The 13,040-nt window shown below is 52.2% G+C and overlaps 3 protein-coding genes across 3 annotated transcripts; 2 read left to right on the forward strand and 1 right to left on the reverse strand.

Moving 5' to 3' along the window:
* Positions 1 to 62: 62 nt before the first annotated feature.
* On the forward strand, positions 63 to 1,411 carry AO090011000044 (uncharacterized protein; the record flags this gene model as incomplete). Its single annotated transcript, XM_023232752.1, has 4 exons — positions 63 to 192; positions 264 to 404; positions 467 to 1,086; positions 1,142 to 1,411. 4 exons carry the CDS (start codon positions 63 to 65, stop codon positions 1,409 to 1,411), a joined length of 1,161 nt encoding a protein of 386 aa, XP_023093327.1.
* A 658-nt stretch (positions 1,412 to 2,069) lies between these two features.
* On the reverse strand, positions 2,070 to 3,926 carry AO090011000045 (cytochrome P450; the record flags this gene model as incomplete). Its single annotated transcript, XM_001825688.1, has 6 exons — positions 2,070 to 2,707; positions 2,766 to 3,131; positions 3,188 to 3,454; positions 3,520 to 3,579; positions 3,641 to 3,791; positions 3,849 to 3,926. 6 exons carry the CDS (start codon positions 3,924 to 3,926, stop codon positions 2,070 to 2,072), a joined length of 1,560 nt encoding a protein of 519 aa, XP_001825740.1.
* A 718-nt stretch (positions 3,927 to 4,644) lies between these two features.
* AO090011000046 (uncharacterized protein) lies at positions 4,645 to 12,046 on the forward strand (the record flags this gene model as incomplete). The annotated part of the gene is made up of 6 exons (XM_023232753.1): positions 4,645 to 4,700; positions 4,770 to 4,796; positions 4,856 to 5,319; positions 5,382 to 9,092; positions 9,154 to 9,739; positions 11,539 to 12,046. 6 exons carry the CDS (start codon positions 4,645 to 4,647, stop codon positions 12,044 to 12,046), a joined length of 5,352 nt encoding a protein of 1,783 aa, XP_023093328.1.
* Positions 12,047 to 13,040: the final 994 nt, after the last annotated feature.

Consider the following 13,040-nt stretch of genomic DNA (forward strand, 5'->3'; position numbering starts at 1 on the left):
AAAACAAAACAAAAGAAGAGAACTTTGAAACTCGTATCCCGACGAGATCAGCATTCACCATCATGACTTTCCCACCCGCACCAGCAGCGAATATTGGTCCGTACCCCATTCGAGCGTATACAGGTTGGATGGAGACTAACGATAGCTGCGGAATAGATTGGACCAAGTTAGGGCTCGCGGTGACGGATTTGGGTAAGAGAGGATCCCACTATGGACCCGCACGAAGAAACCAGGAATAAAACGCTCACATTCTTCTATCCTAGTCAATGGCCATGTGGAGTCGACCTATTCCGTTACGACTGGGGAGTGGACATCGCCCAAATTCGTGGAGGATCCGTATCTTCGCATTCATGGTTTGGCCCCGGCCCTCAACTATGGGCAACAGGTGTATGAAGGATTGAAAGGTGAGCCTTTGGTATCCCCACACGGGATTCTGCCCTGAATATCTAATAATAGAGTAAATTAGCCTACCGATCGGCAACTGACCAGATCCTTCTCTTTCGGCCACGATTCCATGCGGCGCGCATGCAACACTCGGCAGAGGTGGTGTCCATTCCTGCTGTGCCCACGGACCACTTTCTCGAGTGCGTGAATCTGGCGGTCGCGAGAAACGCCGAGTGGGTCCCTCCTCACGCGAGCGGCGCCGCCTTGTATGTGCGCCCTGTGCTCTTGGGCTCCGCCGCCCATTTCGCACTGACCCCTCCTGCCGAATTTACCTTCTGCGTATATGTACAGCCTTTTAGCACCTATCATGGCATTGCGCCCCTACCCGCGGTCGTTCTCGAAGACTTCGATCGGGCCGCACCCCGCGGAACTGGCCACGCGAAGATCGGAGGCAATTATGCCCCCGTCATGAAGTGGTCGGAAAAGGCCAAGAAGGAGGGATTCCCTATGACCCTGCATCTGGACAGTGCCACTCATTCCGAAATTGATGAGTTTTCCACCTCCGGATTTCTGGGGGCGAAAATGGACGGGGATAAGCCCGTGTTGGTGGTCCCCAAGAGTGACAATATCATTGGGAGTGTGACGTCCGATAGTTGTATGCAGATTGCTCGGTCCTTGGGATGGACTGTCGAGCATCGCTCGGTACGAACCTCCTGGCTCCATTCCGATCGAGTCCATGACTGACAGTACTTTGTAGGTCAAATACGAGGAACTCGCGACCTTTAAAGAGGTGATGGCCGTCGGCACTGCTGCCGCTCTGGTTCCTATTCGATCCATTACCCGGAAGTCGCGCGACGACCATTTCGTCTACACCGAGGAGAAGTCTGCTGGTCCGGTCTGTCAGCAGCTCTATGCCGCGCTCACTAAGATCCAGCGTGGTGAGGCTGAGGATCAGTTTGGATGGCGTGAAGAGGTTAAGGGCACATCTGATGTGGGTTCTTCTGGTTCTTTCTGTATCATTATGTAAATATGTTCGTATATGAGGAATGTCTAGCGGTTCTAATTTTCACACTACAAATTGACAGAATGCCGTATCCAAAAGTGAAAGCACGCTTAGAATGTAAGTGTAACTATGCGGAATAAGGGTGAAGAGGTCATGCTCATCGTGAATATAGGCTCTTCGACGTATGCTGCCGGTTGGAGATTCACACAGGGCTGGGGCTGGTGTCTGAATTGCTCTCGCCTTTCTCGGTCTGATACGGAATAGTAATACAATAATGACAGTTGTAGTTTTACAAGGAACTTCAGATAAGTTTGATGATTTTATTTCGTCGTTGCATTTTCATTGACACCTCTCTCTCTCTTCTATTGATTATTTTTGTTTATTATTTTTATTTTGTATTTTATTTTCTTTCTCTCTCTTCTTCTCTCCCTTTCTCCCTTATTTGTCCTTTTTCTTTCCTTCTTTTTTTTCTGTCTTCAATTTGAATTTCTTTATCTCCCTCTTTTCTTCCTTTGATTGCTAGGTGCTTGGAAGACAGATTTACCCAAGTATGCAGATCCAAAACGCAAAATATCCAATTTCATTCTCAGCAGACACCTCCCAGGGCCCTCGAGATACTTCTTAAAAATACATACACGTCGTAACATTCTCCAATCTCACTCCCAACAGTAACAGAAACCCCCTACCGGAAAGAAACCTGCACGATGGGACCGTCCTTCGCAGCCGTGACATGATCGCGCAGCTGATATTCACCCTCACGCTGTCTTCCAGCACCCATATCCACATGTCCACCCCCAACCTTCTCATCCTCACCCGGGGCGCTACGGAACTCATACTTCGACAGCATATAAGCCATGGTCAACATCAGCTCCGTCCAAGCCAATCCCTTCCCCAAACAGCTCCGCGGTCCAATGGAGAAGGGGCTGAAAGCCGACCGTGCGAGCTGCACCTTTTCGGGCACGGGGTCGAGCCAGCGATCGGGACGGTACTCAAAGGGCTCTGGGTAGTAGTCTGGGTTGTGCTGGATGGCGTAGATGCAGGTACCCACGTCGTAGCCGCGTGGGACAACCTGCCCGTCGATGATAACTCCATCGTCAAGGACTTCGCGCCAGAGGGAGCTACTGGCGGGTGGAGACATACGCAGACTCTCGTCGATACATGCGCGCAAGATCACGCAGTTGTTTAGGGCGGGCCCGAGGGCGACGTCGTCGGGACCCGGGAATGCGGCGCGAACTTCCTCCTTGGCTTTTTCGTACCATTCCCGGTTGCGGCAGAGGTAGAAGAAGGTCGAAGCGATGGCGGTGGAGGATGTGTCGGATCCTTGGTAGTGTTAGGCAAAGGAATAAGAAGAAATGGGGGAGATGGAAGAAAATCTTACCGGCAACAATCATGGTGGTACTTTCAGCGCCAATCTCTGCAGGTGTAAATCCCTGTTGCGTCTCCGGATCGACAGCATCCAGCAAGAATGAAAACGCATCGTGGCGTTTCAAGGGCTTTGCGGACATGCGCTTCTTGAGAAGAATATTGACGAAGCGAATGAACGCATTCCGGCCCTGAATCGCTTGAGGGAATAGCCAACGGTCGAGACGGCGTGTGGATAATTCACCAGCTTGGGATAGGACTCCAGTACGCACGTTCGAATCCTCAATGCACTTGACGATCTCCCGGTTTTTGGGACTGCCAATGAGATCAAAGCTTTCACCGAAAATGATTCCGGACATGATGTCGAAGGTGAGATAGTTTGCTGGGAGGAACGTCAAAATCTCGGCCTTCGCTAGGAGTGGGAAGGACGATACATACACCATTTTCCCATATTCTGCGGAGTAGACCATTCACCAGCTTTTCTGCCCGAGATATCCTTAGCCAGCTCGTCGCAGAACTTGCGTACAAGACTCATGATGGTCCCTTCAAAACCACGCAGGGCGGCATCTCCAAAGCCCTGCCCAATTATGCGTCGCTTGCGACCGTGTTGCTTTTTGTCAATGAGGGTGAGTGTGTTGGGAGCGCGATGAACCATGGCGCCATAGGCGGCCGACTTCTGGAAGCTTTTGCTGTATGCATAGATCTCTGAGAGGTTCGATGATCCGGTTAGTGGTTTTTTTCAGTGATCCGGAGCTTGAAAAGAGACAAACCCTTCAGGCCGGTATTGGTATTGAACAGCACACGATTTGGTGCATATCGAACATAGTTTCCTGTCGTATCATCCGTCAGAGAATGCTGCGTCATGGTAGAACAGAAGGGTAGTATAGCTACCATATTTCTCATGGCAGCGCATCATGTCAATGTGCAGGTCCCCTTTCCAGGCATAGTACCCTCCATAGAGGTTGGTCACTTTGGCCAGCAAAGGACCCGGATACTTCGCAAGGGGATGGAACCAGATACGGTAGATGCAGATAGCAAGCACCTGACAAACTCGTCAGTGAGGATCCTATCCTCGTTAGGGCCGGAAGCAAGGGCTCACGTAGGCCAGCAATGCAACGGGCACAGCCGTCACATAGGCGAAGAGAGGCACATGTCTCAGCAGCGCGACTGCCTGCATGATGGTAATTGATCGATTCGATACTAAGTGGATGGCTGAATGATTGATAGTTCATGGACTCGGGCGTAAAAGGTCATGATGGCAATTCAGGCCAAATAAGTCCGGCGAAAAGGCATGGTGATAGCAGAAGCACAAGGCAGGAGGTGCCTCACAACCTCGGTGGTGAGGTGAACGCATCGTGCAATGTCATCTACATTGTATGATTCTGGGTCCAAGAGCCACCCTCTGACAAGGACAGAGATAAATTTAGATCACCGTTCCTGATCATCAAAACCTGGGGGTTTCAGAATGTCGGGCGGATCCTGCGACTTGGGGGCCGATGCCAGCAGTTGTCAGTCAGCATAAGCCCTAAAGCTATTCGACTATAGAGGTAAGCATGCAGTGTGAGCCACTAGCGCGGTTCGCCTTGGAGCTGGATCACTCAACTTTATTCAATTGATCGCTGCTGCTGCTGCATGAGTGAGATATGGTGGTTTTTCCTTTCTCACGATTCGCCTCAGCCCCGAAACACTCCGCCACGTGTGAAGTAAGCTCTCGGTTGTTGCTGACATGGACTACACTGAATCCCGAGTATTATGGCCTCGGAAAGGGTCACCATGCACACGTAATATGATAGATCCTAGTGGTTGAGTCTCTTTTAAGTACTGGAGCCGGTCGACCAAAGTCACCCCACTGTGAATGACATTGATACCCAAACAACTTTGCCATGTCTGCCACAATGCAGCCAGAAGTCGAGCAGCAGCTTGCATATGTGCTCTTGATTGAGCTGTTGGCGTGAGTGTTGCTTCTTATGTCTCGCGACCGATCATGGCGATATCTGACCAAGGAAATAATCACTTGTAGGCATCAGTTTGCGTCGCCAGTCCAATGGTAAGTCCTCGCCTTGGTATCCTTTAAGAATGATCGACTAATCACACTCTCTAACACAGGATTGAAACCCAAGATGGACTCATCACAGAACAGAATGTCGAACGGTTCATCGAAATCGGCCCGGCAGATATCCTCACCGGCATGCTCCGAAAGACTGTCGGTCAACAGTACAAATCCCAAGATGCCGCACGACACATGACACGAAAGCTACTCTCTTACGCTCAGAATGCAGACGAAATACAGTATATCTCGGGCTCATCAACAGCGACAAGCCGACCAGCTGTCAAGCCTCACCCGTTATTGTCACAGGGGCCGTCGGCGTCCAGTAAGACTGCGGAAACTATACCCCCAGCCCCGGCTGAAACTCAGATCAATACTGCGCCGGCCCCTGTTGCCAAAGTAGCGATGGTTGCGGATGCTCCTGTACAGGCGAAGGATATTGTTATCGCCATCATTGCACAAAAGCTGAGAAAGAGCCACGCTGAAGTAGCAACAGATAAAACAATCAAGCTATTAGTGAGCGGTATAGTTCTCCCTCTTACCCTTCCATTATACCCACTACAGCTGCTGATGACCCAAATATAGGCCGATCGACCTTGGAGAATGAGATCGTGGGCGACCTCGACGCCGAGTTCGGATCCCTTCCCGAGAGGGCGGAAGAGCTAGGATTAGAGGAACTATGCAATACTCTACAATCCGGCGCTGCCTTCTCAGGACAGCTGGGTAAGGTATCCACAGGGATTGTGTCCCGTGTCTTTGCACAAAAGCTTCCTGCTGGTTTCTCTAGCGGTGATGCTCGTGATTATCTACAGACTAGATGGGGTCTAGGGGCCGGACGTCAGGACTCGGTATTCTTGCGAGCAAGCACAGCCCAGACATCCTCTCGATTGGCAAGTTCGGGAGAAGCACAGACATTCTTTGATCAGATAGTGCAGCAGTATGCCACAGACAACGGCCTCAATTTGTCTGCATCCGCGCCGGCCGCGGAGGCTGCGGCAGTGTCGGCTCCAGTGGACAGCAAGGCTCTCGGCCTGGTGAAGAAAGATCAGGAACGGCTCCGAAAGGCGCAGATGGAACTATATGCACGACTGCTTGGAAAGGATCTAGGCCACGATGCGCGAGAAGCGCTCAAGGCACAACTGGCGACCGTCAAGCTGCAGGAGCAGCTGGACTTCATCACCGCCGAGGTGGGCGATGTCTTTATCTCAGGTATCCGTCCATTATGGGCAGCTGCAAAGGTGCGACGCTACAACTCCAGCTGGAACTGGGTGTTGCAAGATACATTGCATCTTTTCCACCGGATTCTGCGAGGGAACTTTGGCAATGCCGATTTCCCTAAATACAGCAACGCTATCGCCAACCGATCCAGTCCTCGCCTACTGCAAATGATCAAGTATTTGTCGAACAGCCCGTGCTCTCTCTGGGGCACTCGTTTCCCAGAGGCCAAAACCGTGATGCGTCGCTTGGTAGACCTTTGTGAGAAGCCTCGCGCGCCTCGATTCGAGCCGCTGGCCGCGAACTACGATGCCTTTATCAAGGGGCCTAGCACTACGGTGGATGAGAATGGTCATATCAAGTACCGCGAGGTCCCTCGCGGTGGATCACCCGTCATCGCATCGATTCACATCAAAACCCAGCGACACTCGACCTGGCTGACCGACCGCTCTGTGACGGCACTGTATCTGGACGAGGTGCAATCATCCTGGAATGACGGCATCACATTCATCAACAAGTGTGTCCTCATGACTGGAGTGAGCATTGGGTCCATTGGAGCTGAAATTTTGAAAGGCCTCCTGAGTGGTGGAGCCAAGGTTGTCGTCACCACCAGCAGCTATTCCTCTGCCACAACTCGGTTCTACCAACGTCTCTACGTTGAACACGGTTCGCGAGGATCCGAACTGATTGTCGCTCCGTTTAACCAAGGAAGTCAGCATGACCTCGACGGACTTGTCGAGTACATCTACACGTCAGGCACTGGCCTGGGCTGGGATTTGGACCACGTTGTTCCATTCGCTGCGATCTCCGAGGCTGGCCGGGAGATTGACAACATTGATGCCAAATCCGAACTCGCCCACCGAATCATGCTCACCAATACCCTCCGTTTGCTGGGAGCCATCAAGAGACAGAAACAGCTTCGGGGATACCGCACCCGGCCGACTCAGGTCATTCTGCCCCTTTCGCCCAACCACGGCGCATTTGGCAACGATGGTCTGTACGGCGAGTCGAAGATTGCCCTCGAGTCCTTGTTTGAGAAATGGCACTCGGAGAGCTGGTCGACGTACCTGTCCATCTGCGGTGCGGTCATTGGTTGGACGCGTGGCACCGGTTTGATGGCCGATAACAACATTGTCGCGGCAGGAATTGAGCGTCATGGAGTGCAGACCTTCTCCACGGCCGAGATGGGGGCATATATCCTGGTGCTTATGACTCGGAAGCTTGCCAACCAATGCAACGTACAGCCACTGTATGCCGATCTGACCGGCGGTCTGAACACGATTCCGAATCTGAGAGCCACTTTGGATAAGGTTCGGCGCGAGATTGTCGATAAAAGTGCCATGCGCACCGTCCTCGCGCGGGAGCAAGCTGCTGAGCAGAAGCTCACTACGTGCAGTTCTCCAACGACCCCGGAGAAGGGAGCACGAACGCGCCTGGCGAATATTCGGTTCTCATTCCCCGCTCTGCCCGATGCGAAGACCGAAGTCGACCCCCTGCGAGCAAACTTGATGGGCATGGCAGATTTGGAGCGCATTGTGGTGGTCACAGGCTTTTCAGAGGTCGGCCCGTACGGCAACTCTCGGACTCGCTGGCAAATGGAGGCCACTGGGCGTTTGTCCTTGGAAGGGTGTATTGAGATGGCATGGATCATGGGACTCATCAAGCACCATGACGGCCCGCTGGACGGGAAACACTTCACCGGCTGGGTGGACGCCAAGACAAAGAAGCCCGTGCAGGACATGGACGTCAAAGCTCGGTATGAAGAGCATATCCTCAATCATACCGGAATCCGACTGGTGGAGCCAGACCTGGATCCTAGCGAACCACCAGGCAAGAGACGGCTCCTACAAGAGGTCGTGCTCGAGGAAGATCTACCGCCCTTTGAAGTCTCTCCTGAGGTGGCGGAGCAGCTCATCAACGAGCATGGGGAGAATCTGGTTGATATCTCGCCCCAGGGAGAACAGTGTGTCGTCAACCTGAAAAAAGGTGTAGTGTTGATGATCCCCAAGGCTCTGCAGTACCAGCATGCGGTTGCGGGGCAGGTCCCTACCGGCTGGGATGCACGCGCCTACGGCATACCGGAAGACATTGTCGCCCAGGTTGACCGTGGAACCCTGTTCACCTTGGTCAGCACCATGGAGGCGCTTGTGGCCTCGGGAATCACCGACCCCTACGAGCTATACCAGTATATCCATCTCTCCGAGTTCGGCAATTGCATTGGCTCAGGTCTTGGTGGTGTGCACTCGTTGAAGAAGATGTTCCGGGATCGGTATCTGGATAAGGATGTACAGAAGGACATTCTCCAGGAAACCTTTATAAACACCACCGCTGCCTGGGTCAATATGCTGTTGATCTCCTCTGCTGGCCCCATCCGCACGTCGGTTGGTGCTTGTGCCACTTCGATTGAGTCTTTGGAAACTGGTTTTGAAACCATCGTCACTGGGCGTGCTAAAATCTGTCTTGTCGGTGGATACGATGATATGACGCAGGCATTAGCAGAGGAGTTTGCCAATATGAAAGCCACTACCAACCCCGAGGAAGAGGCCAAGAAGGGCAGGCTCCCGCAGGAGATGTCGCGACCCGCTGCAGAGAGCCGAAGCGGCTTCGTCGAGTCTCAGGGCAGTGGTGTTCAGGTTATCACCTCGGCCCGCCTGGCCCTCGACTTGGGCCTGCCGATTCATGGTATTGTTGCCTGGGTGGGAACTGCCAGTGACAAGACAAGCCGGTCGGTGCCTGCACCGGGACAAGGCATCTTGACGAACGCGCGCGAGAAGCCCAACAGTCGATTCCCATCGCCACTGCTGGATATTCGTTACCGCAAGCGCCGTCTTGAGGCACGGTTGAAGCAAATCAATGAATCGGTTGACCTGGAGGTACAGATGCTTGAGGAGCAAATGACCCAAGATGGAGAGGTTCCAGAGGAACTCCAGGAAGAGCTCCAGAACCATAAGCGCTTCGTCGAAGGCGAAGCCGAGCGCCAGCGCAAGGAAGCGTTGAACACATTTGGTAATGAGTTCTGGAAGAATGAGTCCGCTATTTCTCCCGTTCGGGGTTCTTTGGCCGTTTTTGGTCTGACTATCGGTTCGTCATGCTTGCCTTTCCGCAGTAAATGTCTAGATTTCATGGACTGACCACCTACTAGATGATCTTGATTTCGTTTCCCTACACGGCACTAGCACTGTCATGAACGACAAGAACGAAGCCGCAGTGCTTGAAGCCCAAATGCGACACCTCGGCCGTGTACCCGGGAATCCTCTCTACGCTATCTCACAGAAGTATCTTACGGGTCATCCCAAGGGTGCCGCAGGAGCATGGATGCTGAATGGTGGCCTACAAGTGCTGGACACGGGCCTCATTCCTGGCAACCGCAACCTGGACAACGTTGATGGGAAGCTGCAAGATAACGAATACATTCTCTATCCCAACCGTAGCATCCAAACCAAGGGATTGAAGGCATTCTCTGTGACATCTTTCGGTTTCGGGCAGAAGGGCGCGCAGGCCATCGTGGTGCACCCCCGGTATCTCTACGCTATGCTCGAGGATGGCGAATACCACGCATATCGGACGCGCCGTCTGACCAGATATCGGAAGGCATTCCGCTTCTTCCACCATGGGCTGGCCACAAATACCATGTTCGTGGCCAAGACCGAAGCTCCTTATCGACCAGACCAACAAAATGCGGTGTTATTGGATCCCACCGCGCGAATGCAGTCAAAGGAGTCGACGGAGTCAGTCGAGCCAACAATTGGGATTTCATTCTAAGCCTTAATCTGCTTTTCTTTGTTTCTTTCTTCTCCCCCTTTCTTGGAACCATGCTCATTTCGTGGCAGTGTCCTTCCTATCCTTGTAATTTGAGCGGTTTTTGTTTTTTACTCCGGGAACCAACGGAGCATCGCTGCGGGAGGAGCAACTGGGTACTTCTGTACATACTACCTGGCCAAGTAGTGGTAGTATTAGACTAGACTGATTGAAAAATTGACACCATATCCACTGACTTCGCGTCCCAAAAAGGTAGCCCGAGACCACGTGACCGGACCAACATTCGGATTCTTCTGCCATTGGTCGTGTCGCTCGGAAATTGATAGCCCTAACAGACAAACTAAAATCCCTCGCGTTAGATTCCTCCATTGTCTTTGGGGGATAGTACCCAGAGTGCCCCACTGGGATGCAGTGGAGTTTACTCCGTAAGTCTTAATGAACAGGGATCGACCAGTTCCGACCCTGAAACCTGAGCTCGGGTGTTGCCATGGAGTCTTGGAAGAGAGCCTCATACAGACGACGACACGATAGCGCTCGCTACTGTTGTTGGGCGAAGCGAGGTGAATTGCTCATTGGAAGAGATCTTGGGCTGAAGTCCCTGCTATGACCTCCTGCAGCCTCAACGTAATTTAACGGGGTCAACGGTACGATTGGCTGTAACCCTTCGCAGGGGAGGTTGGGGACACTCAAACTTTGCATCATACCATTCGGTGTGGCAGATAATCCTGGTCTATATCTCTGGAGCACTGCCCAACTTTGACCTTTCTCTTTGTTAGACAGGCAGCCGCAATCAAACCTCTAAGAATACCCCGGGAACTTGGCGCCAGCTGAGCCAGCCCTACTGTGGATCAGCCCTGTGTGGATAACGGCCGAGATAGCGCCACTGGAGGTCAACAAAGAAGATCAGCTCGAGTTATCTGGTCCATCCAGCTCAACCAATTCGCTGCCTACCTGCCCAGGTTTATAAATTCAAGCTTGGAACCGCCCAGTCGACGATCCCACAGACAATCATCGTTCCCGTCTCTACTCCTACAGCCAAGATGAAGCTCCTTCAGCTATCATCACTTCTCCACTTCCTGACTCTAAGCTCAGCTCTCACTATCCCCTTGAACCGTCGCAAACGTTCTATTGATGCCTTAGCTCACACTGCCTCCCTCCTCGCAACCGGGGGCGGACACAATTTCGATGTCGACGTCACTGTTGGCTCCAACAACCAAACCTTCAAGCTCCTGGTCGATACAGGAAGCAGTGACCTCTATATTATGGGAGACGGCTTTACCTGCGTCAATGCCACCAGCAACCTGACTCTCCCCCAGGCAGACTGTAAATACGGTCCAGAGACGTATACCCGCTCGTCGAGCTACGAACAGGTTCCCAACGAGGTGTTCGGCATTGAATATGGGGCCGGTCGTGCAAGCGGTGTCATGGCCTATGAAGACATTACAATTGCAGGCGTCTCAGTGCGCGCCAAACTGGCAATCGCAGATGTTTCTGAGCCGATGGGTCGAGAAGGGATCAGCCACGGGGTCATGGGTCTTGGCTACCCCAGCATAACATCGGCTCACCCGGGCACATCCGTTCCCAACAACACGTACTTCTACAACCGGGCGGTGTATAGCCCAGTGTTCAACACCATGCTTGAGAAAGGCCTGGTGGAGCCGTACTTCACCATTGCTCTGGCGCATACCGCGCGGGACAGCACTGCCACATTCGGAGGCTATCTCACCCTGGGTGACCTGCCGCCGGTGGAGCCTAAGTCGGATTTCAGCGCTGTTCCAGTGGAAATAATGAGGGATGTTCCGGCTGAATTCACATCAGGAAAGCAACAGAGGGCCTATTGGGCTTTCACTGTTCAGGGTGTGAAATATGGATCGTCGGGAGAAGAGGCAGCTGCTCTCAAGACCGATAGCAACCCATGGCAAGTCTTCGTGGACACTGGAAACGACTTCTCTATCCTTCCTGAGGCAGTCGTGGACCCCGTGAACAAGCAATTCTCGCCCCCAGGCGTCTGGGATGACAAGCTGAAGGTGTACGTGGTCGATTGTGACGCGAAGGCGCCTGAATTCGGTGTGACGATTGGGGACCAAACCTTCTACCATGCTGCGGAAGATCTCATCTATGAGGTTGGAGAGGGCGTCTGCGTCTCGAGTTTGTTGCCGGCAGAGAAGGTGGGGATGAAATACGTCGTGGTTTACATCTTGGGAGCGCCCTTCTACAAGAATGTTATCGCGGTGCATGACTTTGGAAAGAATGAGTTGAGGTTTGCCCAGAAATGATGCGCGGATTCTTCTGCAGGAGAGCGATGGAATGCCTTCTCTGTCCGTCACATTATGCGGCATTCTCGACTTTGACGATTATGTACAATTCCCGGGAAGATTGGCCGATGATCCTGATTATAAATATAGTATTAGTTAATGAGTCGGAACGATTTAATTAAATGAAGCCCTCGAGAAGGGGTTTTCTGATCCCCTAGACGCAACGGAGAACGTACTGATGTAAGTATCGGGCCATAGCATCATCTTTGTAGCATGATCATTGGCCAGTTAATAGAGCCACCATGCCTAGATGGATGTACTCCGTAGAGCGATGTACCGTCTCAGGTCTGATAGTTGAAGGGTCGTTCGTAGCACCCACTCATCCTCCGTTAAATCAGATCAACTCGGAAGCACGTGCGAGCTAACCAAATTCTAACCAAGCCCTATGAAATGATCCATACCCCTCTCGAGTGTCCTTAAATATACACAACCACGTATCTAATCATATCGACGTGATGATTGTGGCCAATCAATCCCCTTGCCAATCTGTAATCTCCTCCCCTTTTTCATATTCTTCTTACTTTATGAGAACTGGAAGTGCTCTATCAGATATGTTGTACGATGAATACACCTAATCATACAAGACAAACGCAACTCGCGACCAACTGGTAAGTTTGATCGAGTGCGCAGTCGACTGAATATAGAAAGAATCGTCATGCATCTTGTCCGGGCAGCGGAAAAAGGCCGACAGGTCTTCGGTGTTGAGACCGATGGGGGTGCTACGGGAATATGTACATCCTATGCACGGATACAACTTGATGACGGTCATCCGATCCGCATAACTGGTAAGCATACATGTGCTGGATTGAAAGGCATTATGGACAAGCTGTGACGATAGGGTTATCGCGATGGGTCCATCTGCAAGCGGCAATGATTCAGCGCTATACAAAAGTCAACCATGATTGGGCTCTCTTGGCATCCAGTGGAGACACTGAGTCATTGCTTGTCGTCAACA

This window comes from Aspergillus oryzae, chromosome 7 (assembly GCF_000184455.2).
Source record: "Aspergillus oryzae RIB40 DNA, chromosome 7".
In the NCBI taxonomy this organism is placed as follows: Eukaryota; Fungi; Ascomycota; class Eurotiomycetes; order Eurotiales; family Aspergillaceae; genus Aspergillus; species Aspergillus oryzae.